Source organism: Pavona decussata, unplaced genomic scaffold (assembly GCF_977016875.1).
Source record: "Pavona decussata unplaced genomic scaffold, jaPavDecu1.1 SCAFFOLD_37, whole genome shotgun sequence".
NCBI classification, from domain to species: Eukaryota; Metazoa; Cnidaria; class Anthozoa; order Scleractinia; family Agariciidae; genus Pavona; species Pavona decussata.
In genome coordinates, this window is record NW_028145459.1 from 4,099,987 (window position 1) to 4,121,413 (window position 21,427).

The 21,427-nt window shown below is 37.8% G+C and overlaps 1 protein-coding gene and 1 long non-coding RNA gene across 7 annotated transcripts in view; one reads left to right on the plus strand and one right to left on the minus strand.

Moving 5' to 3' along the window:
* Positions 1-7,230, minus strand: LOC146484134 (uncharacterized). Its single transcript, XR_014863733.1, has 2 exons — positions 5,620-7,230; positions 1-1,044 (listed from the first exon to the last, which is right to left on the minus strand). It is a non-coding gene; the product is annotated as an uncharacterized LOC146484134 (long non-coding RNA).
* LOC146484135 (LIM homeobox transcription factor 1-beta-like) overlaps positions 4,736-21,427 on the plus strand; it is a 26,615-nt gene continuing 9,923 nt past the window's right edge. Inside the window, exons 1-2 of one of the 6 annotated variants that reach the window (XM_085105450.1) lie at positions 4,736-4,881; positions 14,151-14,361. In XM_085105450.1, coding sequence (XP_084961576.1) covers positions 14,192-14,361 — 170 coding nt within the window. In that variant the 5' untranslated portion in view covers positions 4,736-4,881; positions 14,151-14,191. Of the gene's footprint in view, positions 4,882-7,751; positions 7,911-13,543; positions 14,066-14,150; positions 14,362-21,427 lie in introns of those variants that run through there. The other 5 variants (XM_085105447.1, XM_085105448.1, XM_085105446.1 and 2 more) reach the window with 5 other exon arrangements.

The following is a 21,427-nucleotide window of genomic DNA, read 5'->3' on the forward strand; positions in this document are numbered from 1 at the left end:
CACTTTTTTATGCCATTTATTATGAAATTCCATTTATTTAGTTATTTTCAAATAGACTCCCACCAACTCTAACACTCAAGCGAAAAAAACATGCGATCAAGGAAGCCAGAATTCAAGAAAACCAGTAATGAATAACTGCATGTAAACAGCATCCAGGGATTCAATGGAAGTGGCCGGTGTATTTCAGTGCAGATAGCAGCAGGCTCTTTAGTTTAAACAATGGCAAAAATATAAACAACAACAACAACAACAACAACAACTACTGTGCATGGCTAAAAGACGTCCAAGTTTGCATTCCACACTCCAATGGTGTGAAGTGAAGGAGCTGTTAATCCCATTTAGCAGAACTTCTCGGAAAAGAGAATTAAATGTTGCATATCTTATTAACCTGATCTTTGACCTCCTCAACAATTTTTCTTTGTTTCAGTAATTAACTTAAAATTGAAAAAGTTTAACTCCGTTCCAAAAAATTAAAAGGAAGAAATAAAATCATTTCTTTTTTAACATTTGGTCTTAACTGGAGAACAGCACAGCAAGTCTGTCAAGCTTATAGCATGGTCGTTTTCTGGCTCGGGCGCTCAGTTGCAAACGTATGAAATGTGGACATTGTAATTAAAACTTTTGCAAAGACTACATCATCAACCTCCTGACAAAGGCGTTCGGTATCAGTAGTATTAGCACAAAAAAGCGTTAATTTTAAGTCTGTAAATTGGAAATGCAATAATTTTGGTATTTTCACGATTCAGGTATTGTTCAAAGTGCCATTGCGTAGCTGGTAACAGGTGCAATGTGAGTGACTTATTATCAGAGGCTGTCGATCACGAACAAAAGACTTTACTGCCAAATGTCGGAACTAAATTACATCTGCGGTTGTCATATAATGAAAGTTATAACCAAAATGCTAAGTGTGTTGACCAACCGAGTAATTTTGCGAGACAGTTTTAACCTAGACTTTTGGAAATCAAGCAAATTTTGTCAGTTGGTTTTTCAGTTCACCATCTGGTGGCATATCTTCAATTTAGTCCAATGCTGGGTAGTCTTCACCTGGAACGAAAAATAAAAGATAGCAGTTAATGTTTCAGTCATTCTCAATAGCGAATGCTTCCAGTTGAAAAAATAAATAAATAAATAAATAAATGAAAGGATTCTCTACAAAATACAAAATACTTGTACCAGTGGTCACAATTTTGACTTTGATTCTGTGATAAACTTTCTTCTAAAGTTGAGAACTGAGAAAGCAGCGCTTACGCTTGTGGTTAAATTTCTTCCAATGTAAGTCAAATAAGTGAAACAAGACCTTCAGCTGATCAAACAAAGCAAGAAAATAATGATAAGACCGTGACATCCATACAAGGCATAGCATCCGGTTTCTCACAAGTCTTAAATGTAAAAGCAGTGAAAAATACCAGTTGAATCTTTCGTAAGCATTCTCCTGGTAGTCGTGTTTTGGAGATAACAGTCGAAAGGAATGGAGACTGATTACACTAGGAGTTTACATATATAAAAAAGTAAAATAAAAAAATAAATATAAGAAAAAAAAAACTAATGGTCTCTTTCTGTAGTACAGGCTCAGAAAGGCTGTGACTAGGTATTATGTTATAAAACACATTTTGTTTATGAAAATTCAACAAATATGAAATGAACGTTTCACAATAGCGATGTGAGTCGTAAGAATGAACAAGCGTAAATTGCTCTAAATTTTTCAAAATTTTATGCTGGCAACTGAGAAAATCGGACAAGGCAAATTTTAAAGAAAACGTTTTGCAGCTTAACTTATTTTCTTACATTATTTCTTTTCGTTGAACGGAAATAACCGTTGTTAAAATTCAGGAAGCGACTCAAGAGCCGTTTACTTTGACAGGGTCGCCGGAGCATCTTAGTGATTCCGGTGTCAGCTCGTTTGTTGAATAGTGATGGAAAATTGGTTCGCAGTAGCTTCCATGAATATTCAAGTTTGCTTTGAAATTTTCTTATCTAATTTTAAAGCGTATTGTCCAACTCGATCTACCTGTGTAAACTGTGAAAAAAAAGTCAATTCCTACTGAGTCCATAGTCTTCAAGGTTAACGCAAATTTATCCAAGATTTAGAATTTAAAGTTTACCGTTGATAATTTTCGATGAATTTATAGTTTCGTCAATGTAAAATAGAAATGAACTAAAAACTCATATAGCTACCGATGAAATATTCATTTTACGCCTGTTAAATACCTTGGTGTGAGTGACAAGACTATGGAATTCTTCATAAATAAGGAAGTCCTTTGGGCTTTATAAGACAATATGGGTTTTGTCACAGATACATCCGCTCTTTAGCAAGTTTTATCCTTTCCTCAATCATTTGCTGCAGTATATCATAGCGGCACTTCAGTAAATTTGTACGGTTAGTCAAGTTCGAATCGGCATTCAAATTTGTGTTACCTTGTAAAGCAACATAATTCAAGTTTTTACACGCTTTTCGATGATATATTCACACAGCGCGACAAAAGTCACCGAGGTTCCTTCTAATTTTCCTTAAACAAAAGTTAGCCCTTGGGTTCACTCTTACATCTAAAAAATAGGATGTAATGTAAAGCCGATCATGTTTGGATAATGTCTTCCTAGCTATAATTTTCATGATGAAAATTACTCCTCAAGAGAAGTTCAGCTGGAATTTATCAAGATATGACGCCAGCTCTAATATTCACTGGTTAGTTGACCTAAAGATGAATACATAATTAATGAGTTCTAAGGTGTGAAAAGACCCTGTTTCATATAAAGTTATTTCATTGAAGGTGAATCTTATAAGAAAAGAAAAGCTTCTTCGGTAAAACAAAAGTCAATCAAATCGCTCGATGTAGCTGAAGCCTGTTTTTTTTTAGCGATTTTCTCAAACAGAAGTTATGAGTCAAAGACAGAAAATTTCACTAAAACTACATGTCAAAATGCAGGCACCTGTTCCTCAAACATTCCACTTATCGCACCTTCTTCTTAAGAATATTCAATTTTATTGTCTTTTTTTAGTAAAAGTGGCAACGAGTTTTGGTTCAATTCAAAATTCGAAGCCAAATTGTTGAAATGGAAGATGCCTCATGCCCAGAACGTTCTCATTTACCTTCATATCAAACGGTTTAACCAGGACGGAAATTTCTCTTGTCGTCAAAATGTTTGTTTTTAAAACAGCGCACTAGTTATAGCTTCTAAAAGGAACTTAGCATATTTTCACGAAAGCGTACGGGATTTTGTTGCAAAATCGCTTTGCATTTCGAAAAGTTTATTGTAAGTTACAAATTGCTAATCTACAAAAAAAATCTAGATGCTTGTTCCTACTTGCTGGTCTCGACATTAGTTCTACATTCAGCAGGGACTCAATGTTTGGAAAATACATCCCCTTAATTATTTCCAATCCAGTGTTGATGTGGAAAGTATGCGTGTTGAATTGAGTTGGCGATTTGAATATTGAAGAGGGACACTGGAAATTTTCTGACACATGTAATATAACCCAAGCTCAGTTGTTGATATTAATATCATATGAAAGCCAGCCTCCCGGACTGATCTCATAGTTGAATGCACATTTATAACGATTTTCCACTGGTATTTAAAAAGAGTGAGTCGAATTGAACCATTTTACTCAGAAGTCGTTTACAAGGTTCTATCTTTGGAATCTAAGAATGAAATCCTAAAGTGTGACCCTCAAATGAACATTTTCTGGGGTCGCTATGACGCAGATTATACCTCCGTGTGGTACCATTTCTGCTCTACGTACAAGACGGTTTTAATTTTTGAGTCTTAAGCTGAAAACCTTACACAGAACCATGCAAGTGAAAGCTGTACGATAGTTTTGTTTCGATTATTTCAAATTTTAGTAATTTTTACAATAGTTTTATCTGACATTTTTCTCATTGTGAATTAAGGATGTTACTGGGTCCTGTGATGGAGCTGTAAATGTCAGCCGAATTCGGTGGTTTATTTGAGAAATATTTTATCTTACATCAGCTCTTTTGTCCTAAAATTCGTTCCAAGGAACGCAAGACAAGAGAGAAACATCTCACTGTTTATATTCGTTAAAGATGAGCCTTCAATAACTCAGTCTTATTACCCCACACGCAGTTTTCTTTCAGTTATAATTATGCCACAGAATTTCGGTTTGTTGGAATAAGGGATTTAAGTATTTCTGCGCTGTTAACTTTTCAGATATGATATTTTCAAACAGCCTTTTTTATGCTGGTTTTGTTTAGTCTGATCGGACAAATTTTCATGTCTCTAAAAATAAATGTTTACTTGTAGTGTTTTTGTAAAGTTCTAATGAGTCGGAACACAAGCAAACGGCAGAGTTTCATTTCTATCTTTGTTTGGTAACTTCTATTTTTTATCTTATTTCACGCAATCACCAAATTTTTGAACCATCATTCATTCTCGAACTAAAAAAAGCATTTTTCTTTTTGTAAAACGCTTTCTCGTTGCATTAAAATTTGACAGCTGAGTCGGGTGCAAAATGTCATTCTTTCCAAGAAATATGACGGACATAGGTGACCTTCGATTATTCCTTGCCATGTGTCTAACACGAGACGTCGCGTGAAAAACCAAAAAAAAAAAAATTCTCTCTCTCTTTCAATGTTTGTGTCACAGATTCTAGATACAAGTTTTTACAAGTGAAACAACAACACTATACGTATTAAAGAACAACAATCTAAGCGAGCAAAGGCAACACCACCTATATGCTAAACCACTTCATGTGCCACAATACCCCCCTCTTTTTCCGTAGCTTCTTCACTGGCATTTCACAAATTTATTCAGTTGAAATTCGATACAACAGGGCAAATACAGTACTAACTAAACGATCTTAAAATCAAAATTACCGGAGTTGTTTTACAGTCTTCGTAACGAGAAGCTTCGCATTTCGTTCAGGTAGGTAGTAAATGTGTAAGAAGATTAACTCAATGACATGGGCACGCCGAAAGATTAGAAACAGAAATTCAAGTGGAACATTTCTCCTTAGCTTTTGAAAATACTGCTACCATGAAGAAAGCAATAATTTCAACATATTTTAGCTCTCTTGAGTAACGATAGGCTTGGCCCAGAGTCATCTGAGAGTTCACTTCACGACGGCCGGGTGCAACAAGCTAAAATGGCGACCTAATTGCGACAACAATTGGCGCTCGACTGAATTCGCTTTCGTGTGCCAAGAATCTTCGACCTGAGCAAATAATATGGCTGTTGCCGACTCGAAACAGAAGGTGTTGTGTTGTTTTGTGAGTTTATAGACCTTTATCTTAGACTTTGAAAACATTCCGCGAAGCAGAAATTTGCCGTGCATGTTGCTAAGTGAGTCAATGGGCAAAAAAGCAGCATCTTCGTCAAGAAGCTTCAAGAAATTCGCCGTTCACATAGCTCTTTCAAACTTAGAACACCAGGCTCATAAGAAAAGCCTTGACTAATTCCAAAGTCTCCAAGGTAAATAGCATGAATGGAATTCATCAAAATTGAAGGCAAAGAACTTAAAGGCAGAGGAGTGATACAAAATTTTTGGAAGCAGTGAATTACCTCAGAGCTGTCTTTCCTACTAGCTCTATTTCGCTTTTGATCAGTTTTAACAATGTCCTGTGTTTAACACGTGTTGTGAGTGCTGCAAGGAAAGATACCTACCTGTGCCGTAGTCACTGCAGCATACCATTTGCTCTAAGTAAAAATGAACACTTCCCATTCAAAGCATCAAAAAACGTCCCCAACACTAAATGGCGAAGTTTTCCTCGCTTATCGCGATCAACAACTCTTTGTATATGATAGCAAAGCTATCCAGGTTTAATGTTTTATTGCCTGCTTCTCAACTAAGTAATGTTTGCTTCGCTAATTTGAATAAGTCGAATGAATATGGGAGCTGTACGTCACTCTGCACATGACATTGTAACCAAAGAACCTTTTTGAAAAGAAATGCTAGCAATGTTTGCGAATTGTCGTGTCTTGTTAACACGTAACGGTCTACCCCGCGTCAAGCCACTGATCTGTTTCCGCACGAACTACGACAAACTTGTATTATTGCTAAATCCTTGCTAACTTTTCGGGCTTTATTGACTCTGTGACTGTGAAACCGTAAAGTGCAAAGTGAAGAACGCTAAGGAAATCTAAATTTATTTCGACCTAAGTTGATTCGGCGGCAATTTTTTTACACAGCTCAGTGTTTGAGAACGGAAATAGTTCGGGTACTTTAGAACTTTGAAAGGAATTGTGAATTCAGGTCATCGTAAACGGGCAAGAAACTCTCTGATTTCGATCAAGAAACTATGGAATGAAATTCAAACGAAGGAGGTGAAATTGGGCGTTTTTTGTCGGTTATAGTTGTCTTCTACTAACCGCAGACGTGACAGTATTTTAAGCATAGCTGATATGAACGAGAATTAAAACGCGAGATGTGAAATAATTATTACAGGTTGCTCTGCTAGTTTTTGACAAGTTACACCACCAAACTACTTAACTATTAAAATATTCCTTTAAGCGGCGTCGAAATAGCTTGCCCAGCAAACAAACTTTCCGGTGGCTTGAGAAAAGTGCAGGGCGCTTCCTTGCAATTCATTCGCTGTTTGCTTTTCCCAACTACCTGAATTTGGAAAGCCAGAATAATTTAATTCATATAAAGAGTGAGCTGTCACTCGTCCGTGTGGTGATTATCCGGCAATTCAAACATCCGAAAGTTCTTTTCACACACAGAAAAATTTACATGAAATGTTTGCTTTTTCGGTTTTCTTTGAAATGTTGACAAGCTTGACTTGGCTGTCATTCTCGCCCACACTCAACGCATCCCGCCATGTCAGTTCAGTCCTTGTGTTCGCCGCCTGATCTGGCGTATTTACTGAGCTGAGCGTGTGTTTAATGCTAATTGCGAATGTCCTACAGCAAACGGTGTTTATAGTTAGCGGTGTTAGACCGCTCAATCTTGCAAATATTTTACCCCTTAAACGCAGAGGGTATAATTTTAACCGAACGTTTCTTTTAAGCCGATTTCCTTGATTGCGCACTCAACTCCGCCCTTAGATAGAAATCGCAAATTTAACAATTTTTTTCCACCCCGACACTTCAATTTATCTCTGAAAACAGAATATTCAATGCAGAGGTTTTTGTTTATAGGATATGAGGTTTTCTGAATCAAGTTAACGATGTGATGATTTGGAATATTGCAAGAACACCTTTGAGTTTTTAAGCAAAAGTTGTAAAGCTGGAGAGTGATGCTACGAAGACAGTTTTTTTTACTGAATGCGGACATAAACCATGGCCATAGATACGTTAAAACATTTATTTCCTCATCTGAATTAAAGGCAATTCAGAATGATTTTCTTAAACTACAAATGAAAAGGAAATTTCGCGCACCCTTTTAGCTTAATTGTAGACGTTTAACTTTGAAATTTGCCACAATGACCTCTTACATTTGTTTCGATAAATTCTTCTTAGTGGCTATCGCAAAGGCACCATGCAGATAATGAAATATACCCACCCGTACGGTTTATTAACATATGACCGTTATGCATGTTCGTCCAATGTTCGAATATACAGCTTGCTGTGAATTATTTACTACACCGGCAAAGCACGAGACTCGCTTGCTCTGCTCGCTACTACGGCTTTAAAAACTCGAGGGCATTCAACAACACGATGTAGATATGAAACAGAAAACATACAGGGACGCGAGGAAGACCGACAAAGGCGAAAACAAATCACCGGATTGATGAATATTCAAGCCTGTAGATACTGTCAAATTTAGGACCCGCCTCGCCAGAAGGACATGAATGGCTGAGCTTCAGGGATCTGGAAGCTAAGATCCGGTAACTCTATTGACTCAACACGCTCAAAACTAGGAGCTGTGTTCAGTACACAAATCTTTTAGCACTCCGGAAAATCTGGCTGGACCGCGAAACGTAGCACGAATATGGCGTCACCGGCTGTTATAGGTACGAGATTCTTTGTTGTCATTTGTATATAAAGCAGCGAGTCTATTTCTCTATCAACCGGCTATGTGTGATTTCATATCACGATCCTTATGGGATATACTAGTGTTTTTGTCAGTTTTACGTGACTAGAGGAACTCCAACTGTCAGACCTCCTCTAGAAAACGGTTTCCAAGATCACTTAAATAATTCGTGACTAAGAGGTCAGCATTGGTGCTCGGGTTCATGTCCATATTCCGAGATTTTTGCGTTACCACTTTCTCAGTATGCGCTACTTAATCCGAACAGAAATTGCTCACGATTCTTAAGTCGGAGGCGGCAGATTATTTTACCAAGTGTAAGGTTATGTTCGCAGAGGGAAAAATATCTTACAATCGGCGATGACAACTATATCGAAACCAAGACAAATTTACTACTACTGAATACGTCAGAGCGAGACACCAGCTTGGCATAACACGCCAATTTAATAAGTCCAATTTGTCAGAATGATTTCCTTACTGCTGATCGCCATATTTTACCACCTCTAGTCAGACGGTAACAAAATCGTACAATTATGAAAAGATCGTGGTGTCTTCTATCGTCTTGCTCCTTTCTAACAAGCTAGTAATTAGTTTATGTCGTTAGGCCGAAAACAAATGCTAAACTCCATCGCCTTCTGCGACGAAAGCTTCCCGCGCTGGTCCGATTAAAAACAAATTAAAGTTAAAGCTGAAATCTCGACGGAAAGAAGTCAACTGCTGTAAACGCTTGCTAGGAAAAACAAAAGTTTTAATATTTCCTTTTAAAGAAAATCGTTTCTTGTCGTTCACGAAACGTTTGCAGATGTCTACGAGTTCACCTCATTTACAAGTCATCCCAAGCAGAGCTGTCAAACGGAAGAGAATTTTTGTTCTTCTTTGTTTCAAAATCTCCACTGATACAAAATTCGGTTCAGCAATTGAACTCGTTTCAAGTAGGCCTTTTACATTGAATGATCGCCGAGAAATGTGTCCGTTCTGTAGACGGTTAACCCAGCAGATTGCAACTGCAGAGTAAACAATTTACAACTGTGATGAATTCTGTTTGAGGAGACTTAAGTTTGGGGAGTCAGTGGTATTTATACGGCCTCACACCTGCTCATTTTCATATTTTTGAAGGAGAAAAAGATCGGACTCAACGCGAACAAAACATCCCTGTAATTTGTATCTATGTCAGTAAGTTGTAAACCCGATTGAAATGTAGCTCTGCAAGAGGGCTGCAACACTAATAAAATAACAACTTTTTTATAGTTAATAGAAGGCAAAAAAATAACGTGTATCGCGCCGGTTGCCTTGAACGCCAGTACCATGTAATTTTGTGTTAAGAAAACCTCAAGTCCTTTAAGATCTATTTCTGAGCAAGCCGACGAGCAGTATTGTTCCATCACAACCCACAGCTGCACGAAGCAAAATACTCCGAGTTACTAAAATATTTGCAGTTTGGCTTCGCTATCTGACTGTTACTTCCAGGGCTTGCAGACACGCGAAAATATCAAGATACGCGTCTTTCAACCTCAAAGAAACGCCTGGTTTTTAACCAGCATATTTGTGGTGAGAAGGAATAATCGCATATTGCGAGTAGAGGAAGTTGAAATATTTCGGGAAGCCGGGCCTACGGGCACAAGTCGCCTCGTGTCCAAAGGAAACCAGTCCAACCACAACTTTCCGCTAGCACACACTGCACTGGTTTATTTACAAGCTTTAGAGCTTATGGAAATCAAAAGTGGCGTTGACAAGATCATCCAATAAAGAAATCACCGCGTATGGGCTTGATTACACTGAATTCTCCCTTAGATTACTCTTGGCCATGACCTCAAACACCTGTGATGTTTCTAACTGTCCATTTAAGATGACTGCAAGGTAAAACTCAAGTCCTTCATAACACTCGAGTTTACTCGCAAACGAATTTCTCTTGTACTCTAGAAGTGTTTGCTTCGCCTTTTCACCCAGAAGATTCAGCCATGTTACGCTGTGCGCCTAATAAATGTTAGTCTAAGCAAGCACAGACTCAAACGTTAAAGACGACATTTCTTCAGCTACTTACATGGCTTGGAAGAAATAAAAAGATGGCCCTACGATTTGACGACAAACACAAAATTCATAACATGTTTAAAGAATTAAAGGTCTGAAAAACAGAAATATGCAGCTCGCCGCCAAATGGTGTAACCGGATTGAAAATTCTATGTTGAAAACTTCTGTCGATGATGTAATACTAGGAATTTGGCTCAAGCTTGGAAAGACGAGATTCAGAACGAAGATATGCGATCCTAAGACAAAACAGATGTTTACGGTCTCGAAGAAAACTAAACTGATGCTACATTGTGAAGTCCTTAATTTTCAAACGTTAGTACACAACCTCGCCAGGTCCATTTTTGTATTCAGGAATATAGTTTTCGCAGTTAACAGTATTACACTCGGATAGGGTGAACTCAGTCATGCCAAGGAACCAAGGCTACTCGTTCACGAGTCTAAAGGTGTTATATAAAGGAGCTATGTTTTATGTTTGTGACACTGATGAAGTATGGTCGTGATCAAGGGAATATTGTTAAGTATTGATGCCACTTAATATTCGCTGTGTCAATAAGAATAGAGGACAAGTGAAAATCGCTGAATTGCACTACCTCCAAATGTACGAAACATCTTTGGATTCAAACAGTTGTTCTCTTGATATATCTATTTAGAGCAGCCACTTCAACGGTTACTGAGAGCGTCGCACAAAACTCAGTTGCTTTTCAGCAAAAAAAAAAAAAAACATTAACTTCACTGTTCACATCAGGAGCACAGTCTCAGGAAGATTGTTCCAAAAATTAAAACGCAAAATGAGATTTTAAACATCATAAAAAACACTGTTACAGTTTTATAATCAATTGTTCAAATGCACCGAGAAATGTACAATTTTGACCTCTGGACTTTTAAAAGCGAACATTCATCCACAACTATTGGGACACAGATTTATGACGGCAGCTGCAATCTGAAGGCACCTTTTGAAATATTTTAGCATAAAATTACCCTTTGAGTTCAGTGACTTCCGACATCATAGTACCAAGGTACAAGACATTAATTTTTCTTTGTAAGTTCCGGACATTCAGGCGATTTCTTGCAAACTACTCATTCTCCTAAAAAATCACTTTAAATGCGTCTACGTGACAAAGAAAACTGTCCATGGAGCTTGCAAAAGCCAGTTAGCAGTATATACAATTCTAGCGGATCCATATTTTCAATGGGCGGCTTCCTAATCTTCTGAGAAAAACAATAGATTTTTGTTGAATACCAGCCGTCTACGATGTCTTTTCTATTGCTAATTATACCAAAGCTAAATTCAACTCCGATTTCTTTGAGTCTTTTTCTATCCTTTGGCTTCAACACAAAACCGATTTTTAATAACGAAGAAAAAAGAGATGTCACGAATATCTGTTCGTCACTCGATGATACCACTCAAAAATTTCGCCTAAAGCAGTCAACAAACAATTACGATTAGAATGGGTTAATAGTTATTTTATTTATTCAAGAATATTATTGCTTTAAAAATGTCAGAATTTTTAGTTTAGAAATTAGAATTGTGACGGTGCGAATGACTGTGAAAAGAGATAAATCAAAGCTCACCTACACACAGCACCATGCCACAGTGTTTTGCCGAGTTGGCGGTTAGCAGGCGAGATGAAAGATCTGCCGCCGCTCACTGGATTTGTTATTTCTCAAGAGGCGTGAGGGTTCACAAGTGTGTATTTAAGCACAAATAATATGCTCACTTGAAAACCTACACACGTAAAAACGATGTGAAATTCAAAACTCCTCAGTCTTGAATAGGTACCTGTTTTGGCCAAATCAAGCCAACTTCAGTGTGATTACATCAGTCCCTGAAAGCGATAACATTTTTGTTATCGGCGGCTGGCTTGTGGAACAAGCGAACAATGGGGTCGGATCTGTACGGGGCAAACCTCTTGAGTTCAAGACCAAAGTTGCAGTTTCGTATGATTGGAATGCATTCGGATGAAAAAGGATCGGTGTTTCGTCCAAAACATTTACGATCGGTTGTAACTGTTGTCATTAGCTATCTAGCTATAGTATTAACCACTTTAGAAATCAATAGTGGACAATTACAACGATGAAATTACGAGAAGCCACTTAATTAGAGCCATTCACTTGACCGAAATAGCTACAGCTAAGAGGTCTTTTTAACCAGAGTCAAAACATTAAAACTGTTACCTAATTCATAAAGTGTTTGTTGTTTTAAGATCGAAATAATAATATTTATACGAAACGGAGAGTCGATGAGTGATGAGTGGGGAAAGAGAGATCCGGCAATCTTATGACTTACAAAATACAATTCTCGCATAAACAATAATTTCAATTCAGGACAAAGAGGTTTTTTAACAAGCAAAAGGCGATTTGGCTTCGTTAGGTAGCAAACGAACAAAACCTTTCGCACGTTGAACGTTCTTCTGTACACGCCGACAGCAAGTCATTCGTATACAGAAAATAACAAAGTGAAATCAAAGAAACCGACCCCATTCACCCGTGTCAAAACAAAGGCTAAGTTTTAACGGTTAAATGATCATTTTTACGCCATGAAATACCGCGGCGTGAGTCTGAACCACAAAGAAAAGGTTTCGATATCTCGACCCCGGTCTAACTCGTAGCATACGTTTAATACAGGAACCGGTGTAGAATTCCCGACCGGTTGTGCATCAATTGAAATGTAGATTGAGTTAAAGCTACACTTACGCGTTTCAATAACTTTTCAAGAGGTCTTCGCCATATCTTCTGCGGTTCAATTGTTCGAGTCGTGGAAAGAATGGGGTGAAAACGAACCCAATTGCCCATGAGATTTCGCATTGTGTTGAAGCCGCCAAATAACTGCAATTGGCGGTATCGAATTTCACGGGCGTGCCTAGTGTCGCGAAACCACTTGTGAACGACAGCTTTACCTGTCAACAAGCCATCAAAACTCACAAACGTGACAGAACCTACAAAATAACGCAACGCAAGGCGACGCAAATAATACCACACTTGAAATTAATCCTTGTTTTTTGATGCGCATTTAGAAAAGCAGCAAACTTGCTATTAAAAGAAAAGATTGTAAAACCGCTCAGCGTGTGCTCTGCTTGTTATTTCTCCTTTCTTGTCCGCGTTTTCTACTTTTCCTTTTTTTCACCTTGTTGAAACAATTGTACGTCCGCAGGTGGCGTGCGCGGATATCGCTCGGTTTTTGCACGTGTATTTTACGCGTAGGGGTTGTTTAGAAACTTCCTCTCCGTGATTGAACGCGTTTTTCGTTTCTCTTTTCTCCAGTGAGGCGAAAATCCACTACTAAAGATTCATGACCTTCGCCAATTCAAGATCGCATAATAATAAGCCTTTGTAAACCAATTATTTCGATGCCATAATTGAATAACAGGGCATCCGCTTTGAACGTTTGATCGGAGAGTTGGAGAGGCAAGCCTATTATAGCATGATTCTTTGCTTTACAAAGCGTATACTCTTAAAACTTTTCTGCGCGATACTGATATTTGCCTTTTTATGCACGTGGGCACCGTAGCCTGTTGGCCCTGGTTGGTCACATAACGATCAATCAAGCTGTCATTTGTCATTAAAGAGAAGACAATAAAAAAGACGCCTAGCCGCCCTTCCTACCAATAGCTTAGTTGTTGAGGTGTCAAATCGATAGAGCAAGGCCTGCTTTGAATCGAAGCGGTTTGCCAGACGGCCGGGACAACTTTCACATAATTCAGATTCGCGCGCAAATTTTTCAGCGCGCTTACTCGCTCGCTCTACATTGTAAATTCCGTCCGTATTCCAGAAATCAAGCCCGTCTTCCGATTCACCAAACAGGTGGATGGCGGGTCCGCCGTATCCCTCGCGAGAATCGTAGATTGTAAACTACAAAAGCAGAGAAGTCAATCGCACACAGAAACAATTGCACAAACAACAATATTGTGACGAGTTTGCAACTGTACACGAGCTCCGTGCGAAGAAATCACAGGATATAATATCTCTGTCAATTGCTGTATTTAAATACGTCCGGGGCTAGCCTCGGCCGAGTTTGTGTAGTTGTGGGTCGCGGACGTTTGTCAGCGCCCGACCGATCGTTCCCGATGACTATGGAAGATAACTGCCACCGGACGGCTCCGAAAATAATCGGTTAGTTGCACATATCTGAAGCTACGTCTGTAGCGTGTGTATGCTTCAGAGTTCGATCTGACGTGGTCGTTTTGTCTTCTGTTAGCAGGGAAAGCTAGCTGTGGGCAAAATGGAAGCCATAGACACATGAATGTGTGTACGGGATGCCAGGAGCCGATCGAGGACCGATTTGTGATGAAGGTGATGGACGAGCCTTGGCATGAAAGCTGTTTGCAATGCTGTATATGTAGAAGCACGTTATCGCGGTCATGTTTTAGTAAAGACAGAAAGCTCTACTGCAGGACCGACTACGAAAAGTAAGTATTCTGGCAAGTGAACTTAGCACATAACACGGTACAGTGGAACCACTGGCCGACCGGTTAAAAACCGTCGCGTTTCTTCACCACATTTTCATTTCCCTGTCGACCTCATTAAATATTTTCATAATTAATAGTTTTTCTCTAAGTACCTAGATTACTCGGCAGAAGGATTACAGTCGATTTCAGGGTCTCTGTAATTTATGAAATCAACAAGGGCTCTCTGTCTGCCTCTAACCCAAGCGTCTTTCATTGTCACGGAGTTTACCTATCGCCCGCAGCCGTTAAAGGATTTTTTTCACTTCTAATAAAAGCGGCAATATGCTCTCTAAATGCCCGATTTTAATCATTTGGTGGTGCAATTGTCCGAAATGGTTTTCGGTAAATGTAGAGTAACTTTCGAATTTTAGATCAGCGCGCAGCGATAGTCCAAAATTCTATTTACATCATTGTGCTAAACATATACACGTTATGTATTCATCGGCCTCCTTTGAACATCTAAAGCGTAAGGCCGCCTACCGATTTCGGAAAATATGAATAATTATTGCGTTTTCTCGACTTATTTCACCCCTTTAATATGATTAACGTTTTGAAAGGTACAGAACGATACTTTGATACTTCCCAGTTTTTAATTTTCGCAGTCAAGTGTTGTACTAGGACTCTTGGTCTCCAAAAGCAACAGTTCGCTTAACAGGAAGTGCCTGTGAATGTGTTAATCAAACTTGCCTCTTTACATGATAGCTCTCTTCCGTTATTCTTCTTGCACTCTCAGTACTGCTTTCCTTTCCTGCTCCAGATTTTTTTTATGTGAATCTTTGAAATGTCACTGCGATATTTTTCTTGGTTAATTTTTTTAAAAGGCCTTCATTGTGCGGTGACCGAAGAAAAGATACATAGTGCCCGGAATACAAGGCTATCTTGATTTCTCTATATTTGTCACGTTATGGTTTTGGATGGAAGAAACTTCAACAGTTAACGAGACAAGCGGAAAAATTACGAAACCTCAAAAATGAAAACCGAAAAATTTCCTATAATCTTTATTGAGTTTTTTTGTTGCTCTCCTCCTGTCACCTTATTTTCGTGGCAAAATTCAAATTAAGAAGAGATTTCCCAAACGATAATTTTTGCCGAAAGCACTTTATCGACACTCATTTTATAAAACAGCGAAGGCAGCCTCAATTGCAATGAAGTTTTTCCATTTGGGTCGCTTTTACTTACGGTAAACGAGACCTGAATGCAACATTTAAATTATCTTACAATATATTACTTTGCTAATAATAGAACTCTAAAAATGATTGCTAATTACGATTTGAAAAGAGTAGCGCTTTTTTGCATACGGACTTCTTTCCGCGAGAAAGTCTTTTCTTCATTTGCCTATAAATTTGGTCTCCGAAAAATCGGTTAGCGGCCTACGATTTTATTTTCATAATTGAATGTTTGCCCAAGAACGGATCTATTACCATTGTCAATCACACAACACGATTAAATGTTCTGGGGAAAGAGTTATTTCGATCCAAACGGTTCTTCTTAGGTCTGTTTATTTCATTTCAATATTACTATTGCCTGTAGTGCCTAAAGGCCGGTTTTCTTAACTCTGCGTTCTTCAAAATAAAACGATGTTGCCTTGGAAATTTGAAACTTAAAACGAAGCCGCCTCGATAGTTATTTGTTTTAGAACGTGTTAGCATATTCACTGATTTGCTTTGACCAAGAAAATCTGCGCCTCGATTTCCCTATTTTTTTTATTGACAGCCGAGCGATTTGTCACGGAAAACAACGTACGAATGTTTAAAACGACTAAAAATAAACGGGATTATTGCTTCCAAGAAAACATATGAAACTTTTCAGCGGAACACTTGTCTAGGTTCAGGAGTATGTTCAACATCAAAAGCGGCCATAAATTATGAGTTCGTAAAAACACAGTCGGACGAATTGAAGTTATCTGGCTTGCAAACCTTTCCACGCATTTTGTCCTTGAAGTAGGTGATGAATTGTCCGGAAATATAGAATCGAAAGAAAAACACAATAATTACTGACAACAAGCCAGCGCAAACACTGCCACACGTGCTCACTTGCTTTTCGCAAAAAAGTTGAAAAAAGTCTTGATCATAAACATCGGCGACTTCTTTGAAGCGTTTTAAGACTGCTGCTTTTATATCTTCACCAATGAAACAGCGAATTATTCCAGTTAAGCCGCAGTAAAAGCAAGCAGAAAATCACTGAACGACAAAGAAAGATCAGTGTTAAAACCTCCCTTTTTGCCTGGTGGATAGAGTTTGAATTTCAGCTTTGCGGACGCTACAAATTCTGATCAAAGCGAGTGTGAATTATTCATACAACCTTGGACGGCTTTTGCAAACACACCTAGGAGACGAGCAATTTCCCCTTTGTGGTTGTTTTGTCCACAGATGAAAAGAAATTTTCCTTGTCTCTTAGCTTTTTATCCCTATATTCACGACATATGTATGTTTGTAATAAAATTTTTATCTCAGTTGAAAGGCACAAGCAAGCTTCTCAACGACAACATCTCAACAATTTCCAGAATATGCGAATTTATACAAAACCGTGCTGAGCTTCAAAATAATTCCTTACATTATACTTATGTTTTAAGAAGTCGAACAACCAAGTGTGGTTATGACTGAAGATAATTCTGACATTTACCCAGCTTGAATTCAATCGTTTCCTTGAGAGTTTCGCATCTCGTTGTCGATCTTAAAGACTTTATTGGCGACCGGACATATTTTGTTTTCTACACCACTGTCACTTTGTGATTTCAAAACGGTCCATAGAAAGTGAATGTTGTAATTTTTTTTTTAGAAAGCTTTACTGGTTTCGAAGCGACATTTTCAATGGCTTTCTGCAGCTGCGAAGGACAGTTGTTTATGAGCGGAACACTCAGAAACTTATGGAGGACATTCACTCTCATTTCCGATATGTCATCACGCCTTTGTTTGAGTCAAGTACTTCTAACCCGAAAACAGTCAAGTCAAAAATTGATATACACGCAGTGTTTGTAACCATTTTTTTTAATTCCGCGCTTTCAGTTGTGAGGTAAACTGCCTTTCAGGTAGTCTTGTTGAAAATCACAAAGCCGAGAGCTAATGCTTCATGTTCAGTCTAAACATGACGAAAGGATTCACTATTGAGGAAACAATGCGAAAACTAAGTTGATTAGTTCTACACCGTAAGAAAGTAAGAAATAATTCTTTGTTCTTAACTGACTGGAAATAAATTTTCAACTTGGAACTTCCGTAAGGTTATATTTCAATTCAGTTCATTCAGACGTATTTGTTGCCCTTTTCTCTACATTTGTGTGATTCTAACTCGTTAAAGGATCCATCCTTGCCTCACATGTCGTTGAAGGACCGAAGAAAATAACAGATTTCTGGATCGACGCATTTTTTTACCGGGAGAGAATTAAAGGGATCGATTTTTTTATAGTTACCAATATCTATCTCTTTCGTCGCCTTAAACGTTTACCTCGAAAGCAAGAATGACGCTTATCCCAAGTTGGCAGTCAGAAATTCTAAGCTGGCCAATATTCCAGTTTTTTCTAGGTTATCACTGTGGTCTGATGCCAATACTTCTTAGGTTTAAGTTACAATACAGTGACCTTTGATAAACACAGGTTATCGGCTAGTGTTTGAAGGCCAAAGATAGCCGGCTGCTGTGTTTGTGAATTGCCGAGCTAAGTTTCGCTCTAAAAATAGCGCACATGTAGTAGCAGTAAGTAGCTTCACGAATAGTTTATTCCAGTTTCAAGTCAAATAATCGCTTTGTAGGAACAGGTCTTTCTAACGATATACTTCGTCCAAACGTCGATTAACTTTGCAATGTTTTGTTTGCGAGGACGTGAAAACTAAAATTTAGGGAGACAAGCAAGTAGGCTTGCTCTAATTATTGCTTGACTGTCTGAAATTGGCTGTGACTACGGACAAAAGGCGTCCGCGCCATCCATTTGGTCTGTAGGTCCACGCTGTTTTGTTTATTTTTTAATATTTTCCAATCCAATACGATTTGTTTGGGTATTGAACTCAGCCGCTCTTGCATGAGAAGAGTAGTCGGTGAATTGACAAGACGCCTCTATGGAGTTGTTTATATTCAAAGATAAATCTCACCTTGGAAGTTTTAAAGCGCCAAGGGTACTTGTTCTGAAAAGAATATTGTTTCATGATATGCATCGATGAAATTAAAACCGAGTTTTGTTTAGTCTTAAAGTTGGTATTTTGTCTCGAAGGTTGATATGATTTTGATGGAATGCATTCAAGCGTCGATAACTTTATATTGTATGTGCTCGAAGCTGCCATAATATCCCAGTGTTGTTGAAATCGTATCCCCTTGTCTCGTGGAATTATCTGAAGACCTTTGAACGGCTTGTCGAGCGAGGAATATTGTTATCCACTCAACAATTTGTGTGATATGGGCGTGGAATATGAATTCGCCCTCAGTTCCAAATAACTTTTGTTGTCGTCTGGACCGAATTTTAAGGTGACAAAACTAAAGATGTGACATGAAGAAATAATATTGTACTGTTAGAGAGCTCCACACACTGTAAAAAGTTAGAATTCCGTCGAAAAGTCGGCCGTATAATTAACGGGTTTCAATAATTCTGTTATTTGCTTCACTGTTGCCTAATACATGTAATAGATTCCCCGATGCGATAAACCATAATGGCGACCTTTGCGTGTTTAAAAGGCTTATCTGTTACCAAAACCTTTCATCTGTTTAAGTAAATCTGTAAAGAGTTTTATATTAGGATCAATTTCCGACAGGAAAAACGTGTAAAGCCCACGAATATTTTCAGCGATGTTGACCAAGATTAGATAAAACCAAGACTGAAATGTTCATGGAATTTTGGATCTTAAATATTAGCAATTACTGCTTGTGCAGTTGTCCACATACAGCTAGTTGTGAATGTATTGCGAAGTAGCTTGTTGTGAATGTTTTGGTCCAGTGAAACCGCAACTGCCGCCTAAAGACATATTTTCTATTTTCTTTTATTTCTGGGCAAGTTTTTTCCGAGTTCTTAACAGAAGCTATGATTTGTGAAAACTCAAAGGACCACACGGTCCAATCTAATCTACCCCGGGGCAACTTTACATCGTGTTGCCAGCATCATAAATGATTTTTCATGAAATTTTTACTCAGTTCCGCAGTCTAGTTTGATTTAAGTTAAGAAGAGCTTATTCAGTTGCCAGTTTGATTTGGTTTCACTTATTGTAGGGCGTTAAATGTTATGGTTAAAGCGGCATAAAAAGAAAAATGAAATGTTAGATTATGAAAATGGCATTGCTCAGTGCCATGATTAAATGATACCCAAGCACTTTGTTTCTGTCAAAAGCTAATTTATTCATTTGAATTCACCGTTATTTCTACACTAATACGTCCTCAAGTTCTCTACCAGACTCGAGCAAACGACAGGGTTTCAACAAAAAATTTCAACAGTTTTTACAATCGTGCAATTCCTTGTGTCATCAGTTAGAATTTCAGTTTTCTATATACGACATTAATTCAAAAGTTACTGAAGTCCCATTTATTTTATTTAATTTTGTTAGATTTACACGTATTAAATATTGAATTTAAAAAAAGCACACATTCAAACAGCACTACAGGAAACTACTGCTCGGTAACTTTCTTTCAAATAATGTTATTTAAAGGAACATATCCAAGGGCTTAACATTGAGAATTAATTTTGTTTAACTCTTTCTCAGGGCGAGTAAGAGGCTAGCACTGAAACGTTTTAGAGAAATTATATCTGTTTTGCAGAATACGATCGGTTTGTGAATAAAATTAACATGAATTTATGCAACGCTAGTTTTTTTTTAATAAAAAGTGCTTTCAATTTTGACACAATTGGACATCAAAATTTTTGTCGTCCGTGAGTCGACTTTTCTGCTTTTTTGAGCCCGCTGAACAATCTTTAGGATGCATATAACTTGACATTTATATCCAAATTTAGTTTTTATTTTCGTATAAAAGACTTGAAGGCTCATTGTTTTAGAGTCGCATTAACACTAAGCGATAAAAATACGCTGTTGCTGGATGTATTATAGCTCATCGCGGTTCTTGAAAAAATCATTTGAGCGTTGATTCGTGTCGCACAATGATTTCGCTTACTGTCGACAGTAATTTGTTTTAAATGAAGTTTAAGAGGCTGCGAATTACAAGAACCATCGACCTTTGATTTTGTTCGTAACGAAATGGGGAGTCCTTTATATCTTAAATTATTTTAAACTGACAGGGATAGCATAACAGAATAGTTTATTTAGGAAGAGACTGACAAAATACAAGCTAAAACACCTCCTGAAATTAATGGGAAATCGCGAGCTCATCGAAATGTAAAAACCGTTTCCCTAAGATATTGGAGATAATCTAATTTATTTTTAAGGCGTCTTTTTAAGCCATTAACCAGGGTGATTTGGCTCATAATGTTAACAAAAAAGAGGATATATAACAATATTAACATCTCTAAACTGAGGGTGGGAAAATATTAATTTATATTAGTTTATTTAGGAGTCGATATGTTGACAAGAACAAAGATATGGAAAGGGATATAGCTGTGTTGTTTACTCAAGTTGCCAGTACTTGTCAGTTGCTCACAGAAACCGGTATATCCTAAACATTAATAACTGCGTTAAAACAACGACATTAAAACAAACAACAGGAACATCTTTCTAGTTTGCAAACCAGGAGACTTTTTTAAGAGTATTAAACCCATAGCATCAAAGAAAAAGCACTTAAGACGTCATAATTGGAAATTTTGCCTGCCCAAATTGCATATTCAAGTTTATTTTTCACCGCAGGTCTGTAAATACAAGTAAAATGAGATGTTCAAACGCAAATAGAAAAACCTGGCCACAGATATGATATCTTAAGAGCTTATTTAACCAGCTGAACATGACAATAATTTCACTCTTTATCTAAGTTTACCGAAACGTGGCTCGAGACAGGTTTTGTTTAATACACGCTAAACGAAGACCGTTCTGTTTACATACACACTGACTCGATAATTTAAGATACATGCAAACTGCTGGTTTATCACAAAGCTTTGAAGCGCCGCCAAAAA